The following is a 23,669-nucleotide window of genomic DNA, read 5'->3' on the forward strand; positions in this document are numbered from 1 at the left end:
ATGTGTAATGCATTTACCCAATCTGCAGTATTACAATGCTTTTCATGTCAACTCTGTCGCTGTGTGGAAATCAGTGGGCTGCTAAGTTCCTACTTGACTCTAACTGGACTTACAATATTCTCTGTATTCTCTGCTTGTGGCAAAGTGCAGTACATATTTTAATCTAATAACTTAATTACATCTATTGTGCTCACCATTTTGCAAACTGTGTTTACCACAGGGCATTCATTTTTTTACTTTTAACTTTTATGTTAGAATCAGAATCAAAATCATCTTTACTGGCCAGGTATGTGTAGGATTTTGACTTTGGATTGTACGTATGTGGATTGTTGTAACTTGCTATTTGATTGTTTTGACTGGTTTGTTTGTGCTGTGACACGGGAATTTAACCCCCCTCCCCTGGCATAAATAACTATTTATCTAATCTATTTTCAATTAACAATAACACAACATCACAAGAAAATGATATACATTGAGAGATAAGACAAATAAAACAATGAAACAAAAGCAGTTGAAAACACATTGTATGAGGGAGATATAAATTAATATGTAGCCTTTATATAAATATACTTTTTACTGAGTAATTTGCCCATTATTAAAGAGGTTTTGATAGATTTTTTGTTTGACAATAATTGTCAAAGAGATATTGTAATTGAATATAAAACAAATAAAAATTGGTAGTGCTTTGAAGCGTTCTAGCCTTATGGATTTGAAATTGCCAACAATACACAATAGTTTTAGAGAATCATTGAAAGGCTGTGAGCCAGTATTACAATTTAAAAACAAGACCATGCCTTCTAACATGTGTTAATGTGGTAAAACTTTAAAAAGTCATTAGAGAATCTTCTATCCATTTAAAGAAAACATGACTAATGGATTCAACTTTTAGTGTAAAGAAAGAACATGAAGGGAAAATAAATCTGTTTACATTTTTTTTTTTTTTTTTTTACACAGGGATAGTATCTATGTAAAATGTTCATACGAACTTCTTTAAATTTATATTGGAATGAGGAATTTCTTAGATAGATATAAAATAATCGTTTTGTTTGGTTATTGCTGGATGCTGTGAAGTCGTGCCTGAGAGGCTACACTGAGGTTAAAACAACTCTGAACACAAGCCTCGTCAGTGACGAAGCCCCCCAGTGGTGACAGAGGGGAGCTGCAACCTTTCGTTTGTCAAACCGATGCAGACATGACTTCTGGTGAATACTTTAATAGTCATCGTTAGAAACCACAACTTAATTAATACACACTGATTTAGCAATATATTCTTTAGATGTATCAGTACACAGTGGCTAGTTACTGAAAGATAACCTTCCTACTGATGTAGTTACTTGTTTACTGCACCTACTTACTTACAGTTTCGTCTGTACTGTGATGTTAAATCCCCTTGGCATTTTTCTCCCCCTTGAAATTTGATTAAAAGGGTGGAAAATTATGGGTGACCCGTGCATTTAAAATGAGGAGCGTTCACTGCCCTCTGGCGGTCACGTTGAAGAACTAATAAAACCATTTAGAGGGTACTTTTTTTTTTTTTTTATCCTCGTTCTTATGTCATCAGTAAGGGCCTCAAAATGGCAAAAACAGAACACGTCACTCGCCGCGACACGCCACACTTCCTGCAGCGTGATGGAGGTGTGCAGCTCTTCAAATGTTACTTTGAGAGAGTTTGGTTGTGAACAGAGTTTACTGTCTCGACCTGACGGTTCAGCGTCCTTCATCCAAGGTAACAACACACAGAAATATGAATCGGAAACCGGCTGTAAACAAGGAGCCGAACTCGGGATGTTGCACTTTAAGGCTTTTTGTTGGATTGTGTTCAGGTTAAAGTGTGGCTTAGCCTCTGCCACATGCAGCAGCCTCCCCGGACATCATACTACATACTACTCACAAAGTATTAAATCTCGTCACGCATGTATAACGTTAATCTAAGTTAAAAAGTGAGTTTCTGAAAGCGGAAACTAAGGTTACCTGTCCTATTGCGTTCAAACACAACAATCAGCTGCAACTCTTTTATGTACATTCTGTTGGTTTAAATATCTAATAGCTTGTGACATAATGTGTGTAGGTTACACTCCATTGCACACTGCATTTATATATAACAATGAGGAGGAAGAACCTTCATGGAGAGACAAGCGCTGCACGGCATGGACAGATAGAAGAAGTGGCTGATATCAAGAAATCCTACCAGTGGCTAGAAAAGACTGGGCTAAAGGACAACACAGAAGCACTAATCATGTTGGCACAAGAGCGGATACTCAGTACAAGATCAGTAGAGGCTGGGGTCTACCACACCAGGCAGGACCCCAGGTGCAGACTCTGCAAGGATGCCCCTGAGACAGTCCAGCACATAACAGCAGAGTGTAAGATGCAGGAAGCTGTCATAGTGTAGAGGAACATCTGCCATGAGTATGGGCCGGACTGGTGATGGGCAACCAACCAGACGTCGTGTTGATTGACAAACAGCAGAAGAAGGCAGTAGTGATGGATCCCAAGCGACAGCAACATCAAGACGGAGGAACACGAGAAAATACCAAGGGCTGAAAGAGGAGCTAGAAAAGATGTGGAGAGTTAAAAGTGGTGCCCGTGGTAATCGCAGCGCTGGGGGCTGTAACCCCCAAACTGGGTGAGTGGCTACAGCAGATTCCAGGAACAGCATCTGAAGTCTCTGTCCAGAAGAGTGCAGTCCTGGAGCAGCTAGGATATTGCGCAGAACCCTCAGTTTCTCAGGCCTCTGGTAGAGGACCCAAACGTGAGGATGACTCATACCACCCAACGAGGGAAATAAATAAATATATAGTTTCACATGTAATAGAATATTCTTAATGTAAGTGAAGGTGAAGGTGTTTTTCTTAAAGTTGGAGGCAACAAAATATATGTTTGGTGGTGCTGTAGAAACTTAATGTGGCTATCACTAAGTTTTTTTGTTCATAACTTGGGTACAAATTTAAGATGCTTTGTGATCGAAATGTCAAGCATTAATTGTTTGGTCTTTTAAAACTACAAAACTGTATTATCTCTAAATGCATTCCTGTTGAGGAAGCAAAAATAGTTGTTGTTAGTTTAATGTGGGTAGGTGGCGTCACAGGGATCAATAAGGTATGTTCTGTAGAATAATGTCCTCTTTTGTCCTTATGTGAAGGAGACACAAGTGTATTGGCTGGAGTGTACGGACCAGCTGAGGTCAAAGTCAGCAAGGAAATCTATGACCGGGCAACACTGGAGGTGTTGGTACAGCCCAAAGTGGGACTGCCAAGTAAGTGATTATCAGAAGAAAAACATTCTTTGTGCAGCTTTATTTGATTTGTTTATTGGGAGTCTAATGCGGTCTCTGAATGTTGTTCAGATTCAGTGTGGATAGTTTAAATCTTCTTATATGAATGATAATTTAATTATATTTTCTAACACTTTATATCTTTGTTAAAGAAGTACAGTCCCCTCCAAAAGTATTGGAACAGTAAAGCAAATTCCTTCTTGTTTTTGTTGTTCACAGACAAGAGTTCAGAATTTCAGCTCTCATTTCCTGGTATTCACATCTAGATGTGTCTTAAACAACTTAGGACATATCAACGTTTGTATTAGACCACAGCATTCTTAGGTGAGCAAAAGTAAAGGAACAAATAAAGTAAATAACATTTAATATTTGGTGGCAGAACCCTTGTTTGCACTAACTGCCTCAAGCCTGCGACCCATCGACATCACCAAACTGTTGCATTCTTCGTTTGTGATGCTATTCCAGGCCTTTTCCTTCTTACAGTTCTTGTTTGTTTCGAGGTGTTTCTCCCTTCAGTCTCCTCTTAAGGAGGTGAAATGCATGCTCTATTGGGTTAAGGTCAGCTGATTGACTTGGCCAGTCTAAAACCTTCCACTTTTTCCCCCTGATGAAGTCCTTTGTTTTGTTGGCAGTGTGCTTTGGCTCATTGTCCTGCTGCATGATAAACTTCCTCCCCATTAGTTTCAATGCATTTCTCTGTAAATTGGCAGACAAAATGTTTCTGTCCACTCCTGAATTCATTCTGCTGCTACCATCAACATTTACATCATCAATAAATATTAATGAGCCTGTTCCAGAAGCAGCCATGCACGCACAAGCCATGACATTACCTCCACCGTGCTTCACAGATGAGCTTGTTGCAGTTCCTTTCTTTCTCCACACTTTGGCTTTTCCATCACTTTGGTAGAGATTAATCTTGGTCTCATCAGTCCGTAAGATTGTGTTGCAGAACTTTTGCAGCTCATCTCTGTACTACTTTGCAAATTTCAATCTGTCCTTCCGATTCTTCCTGCTGATGAGTGGTTTGCATCTTGTGGTTCGGCCTCTATATTTCTGCTCTCTGAGTCTTCTTCCAACAGTGGATTGTGATACCTTCACCCTGCACTGTGGAGGTTGTTGGTGATGTCACTTACTGATATTTTGGGGGTTTTCTTCACAGCTCTCACGATATTTCTGTCATCAACTACTGTTGTTTTCCTTGGCCGACCTGTTGGACGTCTGTTGTTTCTTTTTCAGGACGTTCCAAATTGTTGTGCTTGATATGCCCAATGTTTGTCCAATGGCTCTGCTCGATTTTCCTTCTTTTCTCAGCTTGACAATGGCTTGCTTTTCTCCCATAGACAGCTCTCTGGTCTTCATGTTGGTTTATCCTCTTTAACAGGAAATGCAGTCTTTATAGGTTTGAACCAAGGATGAAAACTAGTCATGCAGAGCTATTTAATGTTTGGACAATCAACCTAAAAGGCTACAAGAAACATCTGTCAGTCACACGTTCCAATAGTTTTGCTCACTTGAAAAATGGGTGGGTTCAAACAAAGGGTGGTATGGCCTGAGTTGTTTAACACTAATCTAGATGTGAATACCAGGAAATAAAAGCTGAAATTCTGAACTCTTGTCTCATACTCATCTTTTGATCTTAAACCCAAATGTCTTCAGTGAACAACAAAAGCAAAGGAATTTGCCTTACCGTTCCAATACTTTTGGAGGGGACTGTATTTTCAAGTAGAGCTGGGAGATACATTCATATAAATAATAATAATGCACAAGACATGTAGAACTATTAATTCTCTGTAATGGTGAAAACATGAAATATTAAATGTTGGGTATTTCACACTGTGTGGGCAGGTTACTGTACTGTTACAATGCAGTGTTGAAATGATGAGACACATACACGAAAAAATTGTTATACGCTTCCGAAATAAAATTTTCTACAGTGAAAATAAGGAAGTTTAAGGTGAACTTTGGGGTTTTAGGAGGTTACTAACTGTAAATTTACAACCTTTTCCACTTGTACTGTACATAAACTGTCATACCGCAACACACCACAAGGTGGAATAAGTCTCAACATTTACATATTTTCCAGGTGTAAAGGAGCGTTCACAAGAGCAGTGTGTGCGAGAAACGTGTGAGGCGTCTCTGCTCATGTCACTTCATCCTCGCTCCTCCCTCACTCTCATTCTTCAGGTGTTACATGATGATGGTTCAGTATCCTTCCGTAAAACTCTTGCTGCATTGTGCTGTAAAGTTAATTTCAAATCTGCTGGTAGGGCATTGAAATGGCGTTCCAGTGGTGTTTCTTGGTGAGTGTTCTTCCTTACCTGTTCCTCAGCTCTTGTCTTGCTCGTTGAACGCTGCCTGTATGGCTCTTATGGATGCAGGCCTGCCTATGAGTTGCTTGTTCTGTGGAGTGACCTGTTCCATCGACACACAAGGTCAAATTATCACAGACCCCACTGCAGCTCAGGAAAAGGTAAATCTGAGACTTGTGTGTTGTGTTAAAAAAAAAAAAAAAAAAGAGGCAGGCCAGTCTACTCCTAGTGAAATGGGCTTTACGTCTGTGCCTCACACCGTGCACTATTGCTGTTCAGCCTCCAAAATCAGTTTAATTTTCAGCTAGAAAACTGGATTTCACTCTCCATCTAAAACCTGTGTAACTCTCGTTCAGGCTTTTTTGGGGGAGGTGTCAAAAGACAAATGTAGAAGTCTGAAAAATGTCACACTAAACATGTACCACCACTGACCATGACATTCACCTGAATGCGCTTATAAGATATATCATGTGGAATAAACTGAACATGGATTGGTGAAATGTTAATTGAATTTGTCCCTTCTGGAAATTTGTTTGTACAAGTCCGTTGTGCTCCGCAGAATATTTGCATGTCTTTTCAGCACAATCAGCTGAGCACTCTCATAACCCTCACTGAATTAATGTTTTCTTGTCTGCTTCCACTCACACCAGGAAAGTCGAGCTTTGATGACTTTTGCTATTGACAGTACAGACAACAGAGTAATGATGTCATCAACCAAAGGATCGTTTTCGGTTCATGAGGTTAGTAAATGAAGGAGCAAATGTTTTAGTATCTGTCAAATTTAAGTTTGTGATCATGCCTAATGTATGATTTCCAGGTGTGTTGCACAAAGAGCACAGTTATGTTTGATTGTGTCATTATTGTGCGAGCTCTGTCGGTGATCTGCTGTCAGGTCGGAAAATGATGACATGTTTTTCACACTTTCTATAGTGATATTACAGACATCTCATGTTAAGATTTTTGTTTTTCTTCTTCTGCAGCTGCAGCAGTGTATAGTAGTCAGTCAGAAAGCATCAGAGAAGATCTTCCAGTTCTACAGAGACTCTATCAGGCGGCGATACTCCAAAACCCTCTGAAGAAGCAGATTCTTGTCTTTTTTTTTTTTTAAACAATAGCAAATAATGATGTTTTAAGAAAATATTTAGCAGGTGGTAGTGGGGGGGGTTTACGTTTTGGCATGAGAAGACCAGATTGAACTGTCAGAGTGCGAAATAAAAGGAGGAAAGACATGTCAAACAAGTGCATTTATTGGGGTTCATTGATTTTTCAGCTTAATATTTACATGTAATACAAGGATGTGAACAGGGAAATAACTGAATATCTCTTGTATTAATAAATTTGACTTGCCACAACCATTGACCTTTATTGACACGAGTTGTCCAGTGTGTTTTCTGTAGTGATACAAAGTGAGACACATCTGACCAGAGCCAGTCTCATGACAGTGTGATCAATCAAGGCAATCCACATTTAATGATTCCGTACAAATCACTAATTGTGGTAACGCAGCTGTAAAAACGGGACATTTTTTGAATTGACACAAATGTCCAGTGGAGACAGAGGATGGTTCAGGATTGTCAGAACTGTACGACACTGTGTGACCTCAGTTAGTGCAGCTGTATCGCAGCACATCAACATGATAGCTGATAAGGTTTAGACACTGATATCACGTGTATCTACATACACACTAATAGTCACCTAGGTTTGTTACAACACTGGGTTTGGAGAAAACATCAGATTTGAGTTGCTTGTAGTTCAGTTGTGGACTATAAAAACTATACATCTAAATATAAAATATCAACTTTTACCTTGTAGTCATTGTATTGTATTTTCTTGGAGGTCCCTTTGTTCACTCTATGTTTTGTTAATGACATTTAAGCTCAAACCAATACAGCCAGAGTTTTTTTTGCAATAAATCAGGACCAAATGAAGGAAGTGATTGAAGCTTGGAGCAGGTTTGTACTTGACAAACTACAAACTCGCCATGCAGTTTTCTGTTGTGACCGAAAAAGAGATTTGTTTTTTACTGACTCATGCATCACACGGCTGAGCACTAGTTGTCTTGATAGACTACTTTTTGCAACATTTATTTTTACCCCTTTGCTCACTTGAACAAAATGCTGCTGTGTTTGCTTAAGTAGACAACTTCATTTTTTAAGTTGTCATACTGCAAGAAGCAAGTTCCTGAAGGATTTCAGTCCTCATTTTGGAGGAGAAAATAGCAGAATCTATATTTGGGGAGCGTGGAGTTGCAGACTGGTTGCTTCTATTAATGGAATAGCTCATAAAAGGAGCATCCTTAAGAGTTTCTTCTGTATTTTTGGCACTTTTCATTGCAGCTCTGCACCCCCGTGTGTATGTCATCATTTCCTAGCACTGTATGTAGAAGCAGCTCCTTTACCTCTATATCCAGAGCCTGTGTTTAACATCACCTTGCATTTCATTTGAAAACTCCTGAACTCCATTTATTTTTATTTTCTTAAAGAATGGCACTATTTGTATTTTTCATATGTTGTGTATTTCAACATAAATATACTTATTCAACTTGGCATAGACAAAGCAAAATCAGTCCTTTTCTGGAGCTAAACAGTGAGTGATGCTAAATTATATCAGGATGGGTTGATCAATGTACATGTGCAGTGTTTCCACGTGGGTCCCTCGCTCTGGCTGGAGGAGCAGCAAGAAATTCTGGGTTATTGCTTCTGGTCCCTCATATATATATATATATATATATATATATATATAAAAAGCTCTTGGGCTCTGAAACCATCACCAGCTTTTCCCCCCACAAGCGACAGTGCTGGCTCAGGCCCTCCCACAGCAAGGTCCATCAGGATTTAGCCAGTGCCACGTCCTTGCTGTGACCTTCTCATAAATCTGCAGACTCCACCGCCGTATACTGCCCTCCGCTTGGCTCCTCCCAGGCAGACAAGGCCACATATCCCCTCTCTTCACTTTCTGCTTCTCATTATTCTTCCATTGTTATTGTGACAGTGATATCTACAGTGATAACATCTGCATTTGTTGTCACAGTTTTTTGTTTTACTTCAGCAATGCTTAACACGTGAGGACGACTACAGCACAGATTTAAAGGATAACAGATAAGTTCAGTCCTGACAGACTGAATATTCTACATGGAGTGATATTGTATAACTTCTTTTTCAATTATTTTTCTTCACGTGCGAGGAATGCCCTCTGAGTTAAATTATGTCCCAATCCAATTAGAAGTGATTATAAAATACACACCAGCTCTCCTGTGGTTTTCACTGTCTGTTCTCTGCTTTTAAAACATAACTGCAAATAGGGTCGACAGACAAAGACTGTGATTATTTTACATTTACAGGCGACATGTTGATATTCATGAAATGTGCGAGAGGTATGTTTTTTGTGTGTGTATCCTTGTGCAAAAGTTGCTTTTATGGTGGTTTGCCAGACAGGTAGGAAATCAACGCAGCGATGGCACAGATGTACGTTATGATTCCAAACACAATGGAGAGCACCGAGAGCCACAGGGCCTGGCGAGACGCTGCATTGGCCCCCTGAAAATCCCCCTGAGCCGATGCCTTGTTGGTCTGAAAAACAGAGGAGAGGAGAGTGAGATAAGGATTAGAGGTAGGGGAAAAAGAGGAGAGAAGGGCATTCGTCATCATTTGTCAATGTCCTCCCTGGCCTCCACTTTCCTCTTCCACTCATTCCAATCACACGCTAAGCTCATGTTATGTTCCATCGCTAGATCACACCCGCCGTTTGTGCCTCATTCATCACCTTCCTCTGCTCCGTTCCTCTCTCCCACTAGTCCTTGCCTTTGACTCTGACCCCCGTTTTAGGTAGCACTCAACAATATTGGAAATCTATCACCTTGGGGCTTCTTGTTATGACTCTAATTAAACCTTAATGAAGGCCATTGATCTGATCAAAAGGCCTTTGCAGCTTGCTGCCGGTTAGCTTTGCAAAAGCGTTAATGGGATATATATTTTTTTTCAGTGCTGGAAGGATGCCTATATACACTATGGGCCTCTGGCAACTAGAGATAGAGGTGTTAGGGGATTTTCTACACAGCCAGAGGTAATAACGACTGATGGCAGTGGTGCTGTGCCCTTTTCCCTGCTCCATATTTCCAACTTTGTCTTAGAAGAGATTCATTCTTCTTAGCTATCAAATTAACAGTTTTAAGATGTTTATAGGAAAACACTATGTATTATATCTGCAGTATCTCATCTCAGTTTTGTTTTTGTGAATGTGTAATGTTAAAGACTGATTTTGGAGGAAGGAGATGATTATATTGATAGCATACTGACACAGTATTTAAAAGTAGCAGCATGTTCGCTGGCATTTTTTGTTTTGTGGTTAATTATTAGATTCCCTTTAAAATTTACAGCCTGTCAACCTGAATAGACCTTGCAAAGAAAAATAATGCTTTGTTGGAGCTGTTCACAACTCAAGTTAGGCCTGTGATGGGAAGGTTGTGAACATCCAGTCGTTCAATGTGTCATGCCACTGATACGGGCGCATTTGATGATACATAATAAATGTAGTCAATCATTTCTGTTTTTTTAAATATCTTAATTAAGCTTCTGTATAAACGACCAGTCTTAATTGTGGCACAACAGACCTAAAATGATCTAAATGTATAAAACCACATTGCACATCCTTGTGCATTCCTCCTTTGGATTGTTGAGCTCTATGCAGTTTCAAAGCTCTTGTGGCATAATCCTGCAAATCTAGGTGTAATCTCTTCCTGTCTAAACTCCAAGACACTGGACCTGTTGTTAGTCTGCACACACTGCAGAGGGTCGGAAATCACCCTTGGCTGTGAACTACAGTGCCAGGTTAAATCTTGTCAGATTGAGTGTGTGTGTGTGTGTGTGTGTGTCTACCTTCTGTGAAAGGTAGAAGGCAGCAATGCCCAGGGGCCAGAAGCAGCAGAGCATGGAGAAAAAGGCCAGACCCAGGTAGTCCTGAGGGATCATCAGAGGGAAGTTGCTCTCGCTGTCTGTATCACTGAAGTCATCAATGGATGAGTCCTGGGATTCAAACAGAGTGCACTTAGGTTGAGTTCATGTTAAAGGGTCCAGTATCCAAATTACAAAAAAGAAAATGGTATCTGTTCATGCAGATAGTTGTGGTTTGCCTGAGTTTTGAGATATTTGTCTTTGAGATTTCTACCTCCATACCAATGCAATGGAGATAAAGTGAATTGAATTTCCCAGCAACTGAAAATTACATTTAAAACATTCAACAGCAACATCTGTTGAGGATATTTTGACATTTATATTTTTCAATTCAGTGTGATTCCACTGAAAACCAAAGTAATTATACATTGTTTCTGTAAAGACACATATGCTGAATATAATGTAATTTTAGATGATGTGAGCAACACAAATCATATTCCCTTTGACCTTGTGGCATTGCTCTTGATTTTAATGGTATTCTACTACTGTGTGTTTGTCCACTTGCTTTTGTTAGTGGCAGACATCTTTAAACCTGGGTATGTAAAACTAAAACTATGTGCTAGCTAGACACACCTATAAGTGTGAGTGACTCAAAGTGTAGTCATTCATTCAAGTTAGCAAATGACAATGTTGAGTAATATTTTTCAACTTGCATTAAACATACAAAGATAATACTAAGTCACTGTTTTGTGGAAGAACTCACAACTTGCTTTTTTGTTATGTTGTGTTCAAGTCCTCCAAAACAACTGTAAAACTTTGCTGGTGCCTGTAAGATAATGTGACTGAATGGGGTTAGTCTAGATGTGCACTAGTGCTGCTGACCGCAGGCAATTCATGACTCATGTATCTTTTTGAAACAGCTGCATATTCAATCTGACTTCCACTCTCACTCTGACCCTGCCACATTACTCTTTGTTTTACTTTGTGCGTGAAATAATTGTGCATTTTCAAAATGCTCCCGCAACATTTGAGCAAATGCTTCATGCATCAGCTCCCAAATTCATCCAAATACTTTTCTTTCTGTGCTTTTAAACATTAAAGTAGATCAGACAGGGCAAATCAGTGTACATTATTGCACACATTGCTTTAAAGATTAGTTCACAAGGTTGTTTTTTTTCCTGATGTCAGTCACATTATGTTCCGTTGCTCTAAAAAAGACCATCTGATGACTGATTTGTCCTGTTTGAAATTATTTTCATATGTCAGGAGTGATCCCTCTTGAGCATTTTTTATTGACAGACTATCCTGAGGTAATCTCTAATGCTCTGGCATCATATAACATTAATCAACTCCACAGTGAAAATTTAGCATGAAGCAATGACGGGATTTTGGGGGCCAGATTGAGTCCTTTAACTAATCGTTTGAACAAAGGAGAACGAGATGTTGTGTTATGCCTCTTTGAGGTCACTGCAAGGTTTTATTCCCACAGGCCTTTGCATCACTGCACTACTGCCAGCATTCAGAATGAGCTTGAAAATTTTTTTTTGTGTGTGTACTGTTCTTTTGTCCTTGTGGATCAAACTCCTAAACTAAACTTTGCGGCAGCCAACTGCTCTTGATTTTAATGGTGAATGGTACTACTGTGTTTGTGTCCACTTGCTTGTGTTCTTAATCAAAGTAATGATCGTAAAATGGCCTTCAGCCTTTTATTTCACAGTGGGTAATTGGACCTTTTGATTTAACCTTGCTGAGAGACTTTTCATAACAATTTAAACAACCAGCAGCTACTTATTTGTAACATTTACAAGCATACACATTCTTGTGATCGCTCCCAAAATATCACATGACCACTGCAAGAGTCTTAAAGTTAATTTACATTTCACTCCAGGGTGGGCTTTGCTCACTGATCTATGAAATAGAACTGGCATCCTCCATTGCTACTGTAGTGTCATTACCTACACCGCAGCAGGAGAGGAGCTTTATGTAATCTGGCTTTTTGACAGTAAGGATTCAATTGCTGCCTACCCTGAAATGCATTGCTCATATATCTATTTTAAGTTCCTCTTTGGTTCCCAGAATCCTTACTGAGAATATGAGAGTGCTTTTAATGCAAAACTCCCCTAAGCAACAAAGAGGATGTGGTAGAAATCACATTATGATTATTTACAGAAAATGAATCTGCAGCTATTTTGATAACTGATATTTTGATTCATCGTTTATCAAGCAATAAGGCCAACTGTTGCCTGATTCAGCTTCTCCTGTGTGAGGTTTGCTAAAAAATTTTTGTTTTTCAAATTGTAAAGTGAGTATCTTGGACTGGATAAAAAGAGACATTTGGAGATGTCCCCTTAGACATTAAACTGGGAATTTCACTGTTTTTGGATGCTTGAGAGAATAGAATAGAATAAAATAGAGAAAGAGCACTGCCTTCCGATATTAGTCATAATTTTGTTTTAAATTACAGCTTGATTTTAAAATTTGGAAGTCAAATACACAAACTCAGTACACACAAACATTATTTCTTACGTCAGAGTCAGGAAGCAGGTCATCCTCATCATCCATGCTGTAGGACACACTGTGGTAGTCCTGCGTCTCGGCCAGCAGCTTCCTTTCCAGTGTGGAGCCGGGCCGAATGTCCACAAAGGTGGTCTCTAGGTAGTCTTTGCTGAGCAGGGAGTCTGCATGGCCCCAGATGGGGGCTGGTGGGTAAAAGGACTCCAGTGTGCGAGGTAAGGAGCAAGGGTCTAGTAGCTGTTGCTGCTGAAGCTCAGGTGGATGTCCACAATAGCTCCTCCACGCTAAAGGAGGGTAGGCCCTGTCCTCCTCACACTTAACCAAGATGCTCTTGAACAGCCCGCTGGAGGCCTGTCCAGTCCCCGGCCCCAGCCCCGGCCCTGATGCCCGGCTGTTATTGGGGTTTTCTTCCAGAAGAGGGTGCTCCAGCTCATCTAGATTCTCCATCCCTCTCTCACCACACAAGAGGCCACCACATCAACAACCAAATGTAATCTACAACTTGGTCTTAAGTGTCTCCCTAAAGAGTGTCCAGTGGGTTTCAGTGATAATCCATCTTTAATCCTATTCTTTAATTTTTCTCTTATTATAGGCCTTGGTCCATAGGCCAACAACACATTTCAGGTTTATGGCTGAAATATCCTTAATGTGCCAGTGGTCGCTTTCTCCTTTGTGCTAAGGGATGTGCTAAGGTTGTTAAGGGGGATTCCAGATCCTTCTTTCCTCACATGTCATAAACTATTTGTTCCAGGGCTTGATGGCTCAGGGTTTGCACCATGTCTTCCTTTTCACATGATTGAGAGTGTCACTGTTCATGAATATGCTAATGGAAGCTACTTTCGCTCTCATTCAATATGGAAATGTCACTTCTGATGATGGAAGACCTTGATTCGCCGAAGACAGGCTAATGAAAACACTGGGCAATGGGATTTCAGTGTGATTTGCCCTCAGGAACTCATGGAAAATGTCTCTTGCAATAAAAGTCTTAATGGAAGTGTCATGGTATTAGCGTCAAAGCTTTGGACGTCAATCTTTCCCTTCAGTTTTTCTAGATTTGAAATGGGCAATGACTTGTGATTTGGGAAACGATTGTGAGGAAAATAACAAAAACGACTTTAAAGATGTCCTGTCATACAGCCATGTGTTTGTTCCTCTGCAGGAGTCTGAAAAAACTGACACTGCTTTTGAAAAACGGGCCAGTGGGTCTTCAAATGACTCGACTGACGCACAGTGGGTTCTTTTGAAGCTTGAATATGCAGAACCTTCGGCAGCAGTCAAACTAGTGGTGGAATGAATGGATTGGGGCCATATTTGAGGGCAGTTAATCTGTAAAAGCAATGAGGCTCCAGAAATAGAATCCTATGTTGCACATTCGCAGGTCAGCAGGCCTGCCAACATGTCTGTGTCTCTGCGAAGTAATAATGAAAAAATCAAAGTCCAACAGTGTTGATTTATGGTTGTGGGTTCGCTGCTTGCCACAGCAGCGCTCCTTTGGAACATGTATTTCTAATGTACCCTGTCCACCTTTAGAGGGTTTCACTCAGGACGGACGGGTAGCTCTCTATTCGGTTCTCAGATGAGGATGAAGAGGTCTGTCAAGAAGAGAACATGGTCACACAAAATGTTTAGACTTTACATCTTTACTGCATCCTGGTACTCAGGGCTGTGTGCTAACCCCTACCCCATCAGACACAGGACATCGGTGCAGTGTAAGCGCTACTGAAGTGTGATCTCTTTGTGAAGCTGTGGGCCTTGATCGATCACTGCAGATATAGTTAATATGTTCACAACATATTATTATTATTTTATTTGAAAGTCTCGATAGAGATTGTGCTTCACTAAGTGCACTCCCTGGGGGTTGTGTCTTGATGTACGTCTCTCAGACATCTACAGAACATGCAGCAGAGACGGTTCAGAAAACATTGTGTGTGTGCTATGTTCTTTACCAAAACATTAACCTAAACATAGTACTAACCATAGCCATAAATTGGTATCTACATTAAAATGATTGCTTTAGCTTGCATGGACCAGCTTTTTGTCCCCAGTGGGAAGTTGAGTCCCAATGTGACTACATGAACAGTAAAACAAGTAAAAACTTGTATTAATCTCATTGAGATGCATGTGCAAGAGAGACCTAAGAACAAATTACATGTAAACAAAATGACAACAAGACCATTCATTCATAGATAGTAGTCATTACTCACACAGACACACTTAAAACATTCACAAATACAGTCTCTAAGTTTGTTTCATTTCAGCAGTGAGCTTCATAGTACCAGAATACATGGTACAAAATAATAACATACAGTGTAGTAAAGTAGTTACCAGTGTTAGTGTACCTGAAGTGTGCCTGGCACACAGCCCGGTGTGTTTCAGAGGAAGGCTGGTCACTTGGTGTTTGAGAAAACTGCTTACTCAGCAATATGTCTCTGATGGATACACACGCATTCAGTTCAAAGCAGACAGGGACACTGGTCATGGGACAATCTATGCATTATTAGTTACTGCAGTGCTGCAAAATGGCCTGAGCATTAATGATGCCCTAAATACAAGACTCCAGCATACTGTAGCAATAGCCATGGTACAATTAACAGCTTATATATGTGTATATATGTGCATATATATATATACAAGTGCTTGAGTTCGACTGCAGTTGCCGATTTGTAAAACAGTGAGTCCACACTAGGCAGTGTAAGTTTGGCCTGTCATCCACACTCAGCTGGCTATTTTCTTACTTGAACCAGACATTTTCAGGGGTTGTTGTGTCAGTAAACCTTCTGTCACACCCAACTTTCTCTAGGATCACTTATTTTAAATGTCAATATAGCTGTTGTCAGTAAGTTGTATTTATGTTTATATATTATATTTGTATTTATCATAACATGTTGATTTGATTGACGTTTCAATACAGCAGTGCAGGAAATACTATACTTACAGGGGCAGTGTTCATTAAATAGACTGTAAATGCGCCAGAGTTAACTTAATTGGACAATGTTAATCCATTGTCTCTGAATAGTTGTTAAAATGGCACCCTAAAATAGAATATTAAGACGTAGATAAAACAACAATAAAAATATGTCAATGAAAACAACTAAATGGTGAATTTGGCTGTATTAAGATACAGTAAGTTACAGATAGCCAGAGCAGTCAAATAGGAGTCCTGCTCATTGGCTGTGATTCAGACTTTTTTTTACCTAAAATAAAATGAAGAAGACGACATTTAGCCCTCTTTCTATTGTTCAGGCATTTTAGTGTTGATGCATATCTTTACAAAATGACCTGCATGCTAGTGTTATATTATGTGTCATTTGAAATAATGTTTTCAAACATAGCCAGCTTAGTGTAAATGTATATGCTAGCAATATTGACCTATCCAGGGTGTTCCCTGCCTCTCACCTAATACATGCTGGGATAGGCTCCAGCCCCCAATGACCCAGCACAGAATAAGCCGCTTAGAAAATGGATGGATGGTTGGACATATGCGCCTGATTGCCCCATAACATGGATTTGATAAGTGACTTAAAACATTACCTAGTGGCGTGCAATTATTAAGTTAAACTAAAATATGACTGACTTTATATATTCCAAACTGACAATATCTAAAATTAGCACATAACTGTGTGGTGGTGAAAAGCTACAGTGAGCTGACAAGTGAGAAGATATGAACAAAAATCTCTGTTTTGTGTGTGAAGAATAAGAAAGTGTCATTTCAACAAACTACATAATATCTCATCAGTAAGTATTCATTCTGCATGGCAGAGTGATTCATAGGCCTGAGATCAATTGAATGACTTGTTTTTGCACGCATCACTGCACAGCACAGGAAAAAACTGGAATAATTGCATGTCTTTGGGCTGGCGTGGTGCTGAGGGCTGCATTCTGGTCTGCGCGCTGATATTGCTTTGCCGTGCAAACCCCCTTCGCTCCCCTTCTCTTCACCCACACCTTTATGGAGGGTTTGTGCCTCCCATACTGAACAAGCTGATTGATCGCTCAACACACTGATGTCAGCGTCAGCAACAGCAGCTGCCTCCACCCTCTTAACATGCACACATCTGGACATATGGCGCATACTGCACACATGCCTTTTGTTCACTCACACACTAATATTTGTAGCACCAGCCTTCCCTCTCTCTTTTCCCCCCTCCCAATCGCTGCAGCTTCATTTCAGGAGAGATGCACTCAGCTTTATTACCCCCTGCCCCCCCCCCACACACACACCCCCCACCCATCCTCCATAAAAAGACTTCTGTCAGCTGTATTATAAGCCTGCCTCCTTTTCTGATTCTGCAACACTCATAAAACATCCAGTCAGGTAGATGGAAGGTTGCAAGGACACCGCTGCAAATCACTACCAACACTTTTACAAGAGCTTGTCTTCTCTCCTTCCCTATCTCTCTCCTTTTTAGTCTGGTGCTTTGTCATACACATACAGAACCACACATGTACTCAGCTCCCTCCATTACTTCTACCCCTCTTCTTTTGCTTTTGATCTGACTCCATCCCTTTTTCATTATCCAGCCAATACTTTTGGCAAAGCCACTGTACAAAACTAGTCTATCTTGGCACAAATTCTACTTGCTGCATGACAAGAAAACTTGTTCTTAAGACATGGAAAAACCAAAGTGAAATATTGCATTAAACCGCTGTTGCAAAAGCAGATAACTGGTGCTGATGAATCTTATATGGATTGTCAGCAACGCAATGTAGACTTTTTGTCACACACTGACTCTCTGAATATACACACACACCCATGCACAGAGCTGGATGTAATTGCTGTAATATTTCAGCTGATTCAGACTGAGGAGATACAGATACAGTGAACACAGTCGTAGAAAAGAAATGGCACAGAGGCTATAGGAAATAGGAACTGTAAACGCCTGTAGGCTTTAATAAATAGAAGCCTGACATATTGAAGAACAGCAATGTCAGGCTGATAAGACCAGAGCAGGCTTCAAGATATGCCAAACAAAAATCTGAAAACCCAAGTGGCGGTTAAATGGCCCTATTGATTTCATTTTCCAACCCTTTTCTCACTTTCCTTCTCTCTTCCTAAATCTGTGTGGAGAAACTGACAAGAGCAGAGAGGAAACTGAACAGAAAAGATAAGCAAAAAACAGGCGGCGACGTAGAGCGTGTTTCACAGCTCGTGAAGCCCAAAGTAACATCATGTTCCTATGGAAACACATTCACCATGGAGTGCTCACTGCAGGATAAATGAAGCAGAGGCTAATTTGCCATTTCAGTGTTCCTCTGCTCGGCTTGATAATAACTTGATGGGATAATTCCAGCATAGCCATGCCTTCCAGTAAGGATGTGTTACTGTCACATTACACTGCAAAGGATGGATAATTTCCACAGAATTACTATATAATAACAAATGAGCACAGTCACGCCGAGCACTGGGTTTACTTGAACCCCCTGTGCAGAATGTGTGCATGACAGTGTGAGCTCATTTATCTGTCCATGGTATGTCCCACTCTAACCCCAAACACCACATACAGTCATTTCCTTTCCTTCACATAACTACACATACACTGACAAACACACATGCAGTCCTTTGCAGCCTTGCATCATCTTGCCCTTTCAGTCACACGGTAAACAAAGCCTTTGAAGCCCTCGGTGCCCTGCCACACACACACACACACACACACACACACTGCTCGCACAGCTGGTGCTTGTGTGCAATGAGGCCGTTGGAATGAGAAGCTACCCATGTGCAATATGTTGCAAATGGCTCCAGCATCTCTGCAGAGTGTGTTGTATGATCAACTCAATGTTCTATTGTGTGCATCTGTAATCATCATGGGACACTGTACAGGGACTGGCTGAATCTCACGATCTTGTGTTGTTTCAGTGTTTGTTTGTGTGCGTATATGTATGTGTGTACATGTATCACTTGTGTCTTCTAAAACTGCTGCAACTCTTGCAATATTCTTGGGGGTTTACATGTGTAGTGGCTGTATGTGGATGTTACTGTGAAAAAAACATTTGACCATGTAAAATGAGGTTACTTAAATGCTTGTTGTACACACATGTACATTCCCAACATACAACACACTGTTTTTTTAACTATGTTTTTATTTTGATATATTTGGCCATCACTTTTCTTGGTCTAGTCACAAATTTACAACAAAGTACAACATGTATGATCTGTCAGATGTTGTAACAAATGCAACAATCAGTTTAAGAAATAATTTAGTTAACATAATACATTTAGTTGTCACTTTCAACATGCTGTTATAAAGCTCTGCCCAGAGTTGCCGTAACTAAACGATCCTAACCCAAAACTATAAATAAATGTCCTGAAATATCATGTTTTAGTGGCTGACCACATGTAGAGTAGACATGTTTGAACAACCCACATAAAATAATAAATAATAATAAAATTCAGAATGTTTACAAGGATTCAATTTCATCTCTCCCAATTGTAGTTTTGACTTGGATATTAATGACAGTTACACCGTGAACACCAGCCTGAAATATGTTAGTTTAACTTTAGTAATTTGTTATTGGTAAAGCCTGTTTAAATGTATGTTAACATTGACAAGAACCGCCACAGTGCCTAACCGGGGTTTAACTTGCATAATATCAAAGGCTGCAGATGTCATCTAGACTGTGTTTACATCAGCGATATTGCTGTGTAATAACCTGTGTACAGATTACATTTAGGTATGTAACAGCTATGTTTAAGGTTAAGGTAAGCCTTTAGGGAACACATTTGAATAAATAAAATGTTCTGACAAGTAACCAAAGCAAGTGTATGTTAGGGTGTGCATGCACCAATGAGCTTAATGAGGTAATTAGCCTCTTACAGATCTTTACATGAGTATGTATGACATGGTCTCATCATCGTCCCCACCACCGAGGGATGGCGTATTTGTTGGCCTCAAATTGACAATGACACACACTCTCACACGCACACACAGGCAGGGCACAGTCAGGTTAAGAGTGGAGAAAAGACCCGCTCTTAATCAGGAATGCTGTCAAGCAAAACACGCTGTGTCCTTTGAAAGCATACCCTGACACACATTTTACATTTCACACTTCAATATGTGATCTTCCAAATCAGATTCTGGGAGATGGCTGAAAGACTTTTTTCTACCTGAACAAAAGAGGAAAATGTGTTAAGGGATGCGGATGTGTGAAGTTGTCTGAGATTTCAGGAATGCTGCATGAGCGTGCTATGGTTTTATATTACTGCACACCAGGCTTGTCATACAGCGATAAATAGCTATACAAACATAAACATTGGACAGAGCTGTGTATGTTTGTAAAGAGTTGTTGCTCTACTGCTGTTGTGTTTGTACTACAAAGCAGCAATTGATGCACAGAGCTTTATTGTAATCTTCATAAATATACACACGTACAAAAAAGCTGTGAGAAAATGAATTTTGATTCATGATAAAACCTAAAAGTCTCTATCTCCTGCATTATAGGTGATATCAGTTTGGTCCTCCATTTTCTTCAGAAACATGGTCATAATTAATAAATCACCTTTCTCAAATATTAGCCCTAAATCAATAATTGAAAGGTTTCATGTCAGAACAGAGTGTTACTTAAAATGCAAAACCTGTTCTGACAAATTCCTGCTGACATGAAAGTCAGTGATTGCTGCTGCTGAAAGATTTAATCAGCTGAACAAGTTAGATGTGAAAGCATCTGTGAAAAAGAGCTTAGCAACTGGTCACATGGTGGCGCTATTGGTAACGTGTTTCAATATGTTGAGCACTTCCACAAAACGTTTGTGGTTATTGGTACTATGCTTTAATAAGTTGAGCACTTCTCCACTGTGTACCGGTATTATTACACTACACTACATTGTATGTAGGCTGAACTCCTAACTCCACCAAAGGACAATGGTAACCTTTCAACCCCATCCCCAACGCAAACCTAGCCTAAACCTAAACCTAACAGTAACTAAGTAATTCAACCTAAATTTTTTATGTTTTAGGGTGTGGGAACATGCATTTTGTATCCAAATGGAAGGTCAGTCCCTACAATGTCCCCAAAACATTAGTGACACACACACACACCTTGCCGGAGATGATACATTATTATTATTAGTATTTTTGTTATTTTTATTATTATGGTTATGTAATAAGTTACATACATAGCAGATTTTACTGCGTGATAATTAGTGCTTCACTGCTTGTTAATGAATTCAAACCCGTGAACACTAAGGGTGTTTCTGAACGCAATAGGAGCATTAAGTAGGCCTACTCTAAAATTATAAAGGAACAATATGTAGTTTGCCTTTTTGTTGGTAGCCTATTAAGGATGGAACCATAACAGAGAAAGGAGGAAAACTATTATTATTGCTATGTAACGTTATAACGTGTTGTCAAATAATAGTCAAATACACAAAACAGCCACCACAAACATCATAAATCGGGGGTTTCTGTAGTTCTTACCCAAAGTAACACACCTAAAGGTGTTTTCCAAAAATATTTTCTCACCTTTAAGTTGGAAACTGAGATCCGTCCTGCTTCGTCCTGTCCTGTTCTCGGGATGAGTCCTCCGAGAAGAAAAGGGGGAATCCAGTTTTAACCATCCACAGGACTGAATGCTGTTACACACGGATCTGCCGATTTGCTTGGTTTTAGCGTGGGTACGTGCAGAAGGTGTGTGTGTATATCCTATGTCTAGATACGAACGGAGTGTGTTTGTGAGAGAGAAAGGGGATGTGAAGGTTGAGTTACAGTGCGTGAGTCAAACTTGTCGGCATCCCTCCGTCGAGCTTTGCTGATGAGGCTGTGTATACATGCAGACGCACCTATTACACCTGTGCAGCCTGGCAGCATATGCATGCTGTGTCAAAGACTTCCCTTCCCCCTGCAAGGCATCTTCTTTTGCATGCCGCTCGGCTCGCTCTCTCTCCTCCTCACAGAAAGTAGAAGGTCTTTCATTAATCCTCGTTGCGGTACCAGTGCGTCTTACACGGTGTCAACTTTCCCTGACTTTCCAAACACAGCTCTTTTTCTATCCTCTCTCTCTTCCTCCACCTCTCTCTGTCTGTCTCCCTTTCTCTTTCCTTGACTCTGCTACCTTATTACGGAGGAAAAACCGGGTCTTAAAGCCTGTTGGTGCAGTGGGAGCATGTGTGATATATTTCAATTACTCTGGGGTCCTCCTAAGGATAGAAAGAAGGACACACTTTAGCAAAATGAGGACATTTAGCCTTTTCTTATTTATTTAAGAGGATTAGTAGGGTCAGAGCTTGATTTTGGGTTGGAATTAGGATTGGGGTTAAGACTAAGGATGCAGCAGGGGGGTTAAGGTTAGCCTTTGCAACACATATGTATGTGAAGCCAGTGAATTTTAGGATTCTGGAGGAGTTGCAAATGCAATTTCCACAATGCGCATCAACGTGCAAGTATGAGCAAACACAAACAGAGACAGCAATCAAAACAGAGAGGCGGGGGGAAATGAAAAGTGATGGAGGTGGAAAAAAGGCAAGTGGGGAGGGGGGTTGGATTAGTATTACGCAGTGGCTGAGTGTATGTGCTATACCAGACTGGAGGCAGTGAGATACCCCCCAGCACGGATGACTCCACTTTGTGTCACCGCTTTCATGTCCGCTTCACCCTATGACCCACTTTAGCTACCCAGGCCAGGCCACATTAAGATCTCAAGTCAGAAATAGACTCAAGAAGCAAAAACAATCATCCCTGCTTCATGCTCATGCTCATTTTGCCTCTTTCAGGAGAGGCCACACAGGATAAAGCTCAGGCATTGCTGGACACCAGCAATCAATGAAATCCACAGGGCTTAGGCTGAGTATTTAATGAGGTGCACAGCTCTTAGCTAGAATCCCCCTCCCTCAGAAACGGTTTAACCTTTTGGCTGGTTTTTGTTTTTGTTGTTCTTGTTTTTTGGTTCCTTCCAGCCAGGCAGCACAGCTGCAGTGCCTATCTGATCTGGCTGTCAGAGTGACAAGAGGCCTCTCAGTCCATCATGAAGCAGGGATCAATACACTCTCCTTAGTCTGAGCACATCCTCCACCATCACTCTATTTTCCATCTCTTTATTTTCTTCTTGCTTCTCTCACCCCTCTTCCTCCTGTTGTCCCCGCACCCCCACCCGTGTCTATTCTCCATCTTCATCGCTATGATGAGGGGGGGGGGGGTAAGCTATTTTTTCTACATCTGATATGATTGAGGTTTGACCACAGATACACAAAACAGCCTGTAAAATCTGCAGTACACTTTCCTTTTCATTGGTTTCAGTGTTGTTTCTTCTTCTAAATGTAATATTTCAAAATACTTGCAAGGTTATTGGCATTAGCAGAAAGATTTGAGAAAGCCTGACAAAGCGTCTGTAACTGATGCACAAGATACCCTTCAGCGTCTGTATAAAAAACCTTTTCAACATGTGGACTTCAGCGTCCGTATCAGACACCTTTTAATATGTGGTATATATGCAGATTGGTTAGGTTCAGACACAAAAAACTACTTGGTCAGATTTAGGAAAACATCATGGTTTTAGTTAGATTTAGGCACCAAAACTAGTTGGTTAGGTTTAGGAAAACATTGTGTTTTGGGTTGAAATAAGTACTTTACGTGATGGATGATGGGTTACAATAGAGTTACTTGAAAGCCCAGGTATCTCATACAGATACTGAAGGGTACCTTGTGCATCATTGATGCCCTGAGATTTAGCTGCTTTAAAAACCATAATGAC

The 23,669-nt window shown here is 40.3% G+C and overlaps 2 protein-coding genes across 2 annotated transcripts; one reads left to right on the top strand and one right to left on the bottom strand.

Moving 5' to 3' along the window:
• Nucleotides 1-1,573: 1,573 nt before the first annotated feature.
• Nucleotides 1,574-6,935, top strand: exosc5 (exosome component 5). Its single transcript, XM_038693879.1, has 6 exons — nucleotides 1,574-1,726; nucleotides 3,143-3,256; nucleotides 5,358-5,479; nucleotides 5,604-5,744; nucleotides 6,234-6,323; nucleotides 6,564-6,935. Exons 1-6 carry the CDS (start codon nucleotides 1,630-1,632, stop codon nucleotides 6,657-6,659), a joined length of 660 nt encoding a protein of 219 aa, XP_038549807.1. The 5' UTR covers nucleotides 1,574-1,629; the 3' UTR covers nucleotides 6,660-6,935.
• On the bottom strand, nucleotides 6,815-21,991 carry tmem91 (transmembrane protein 91). Its single transcript, XM_038693880.1, has 4 exons — nucleotides 21,446-21,991; nucleotides 12,999-14,578; nucleotides 10,458-10,604; nucleotides 6,815-9,152 (listed from the first exon to the last, which is right to left on the bottom strand). The coding sequence occupies exons 2-4, from the start codon at nucleotides 13,431-13,433 to the stop codon at nucleotides 8,997-8,999; spliced, it is 738 nt and encodes a 245-aa protein (XP_038549808.1). The 5' UTR covers nucleotides 13,434-14,578; nucleotides 21,446-21,991; the 3' UTR covers nucleotides 6,815-8,996.
• Between the last annotated feature and the right edge of the window lie 1,678 nt (nucleotides 21,992-23,669).

The sequence above is a fragment of the Micropterus salmoides genome, unplaced genomic scaffold, assembly GCF_014851395.1.
Source record: "Micropterus salmoides isolate LMB-PRFRI ecotype aquatic unplaced genomic scaffold, ASM1485139v1 Ms_hic_scaffold_3, whole genome shotgun sequence".
Lineage (NCBI taxonomy): Eukaryota > Metazoa > Chordata > Actinopteri > Centrarchiformes > Centrarchidae > Micropterus > Micropterus salmoides.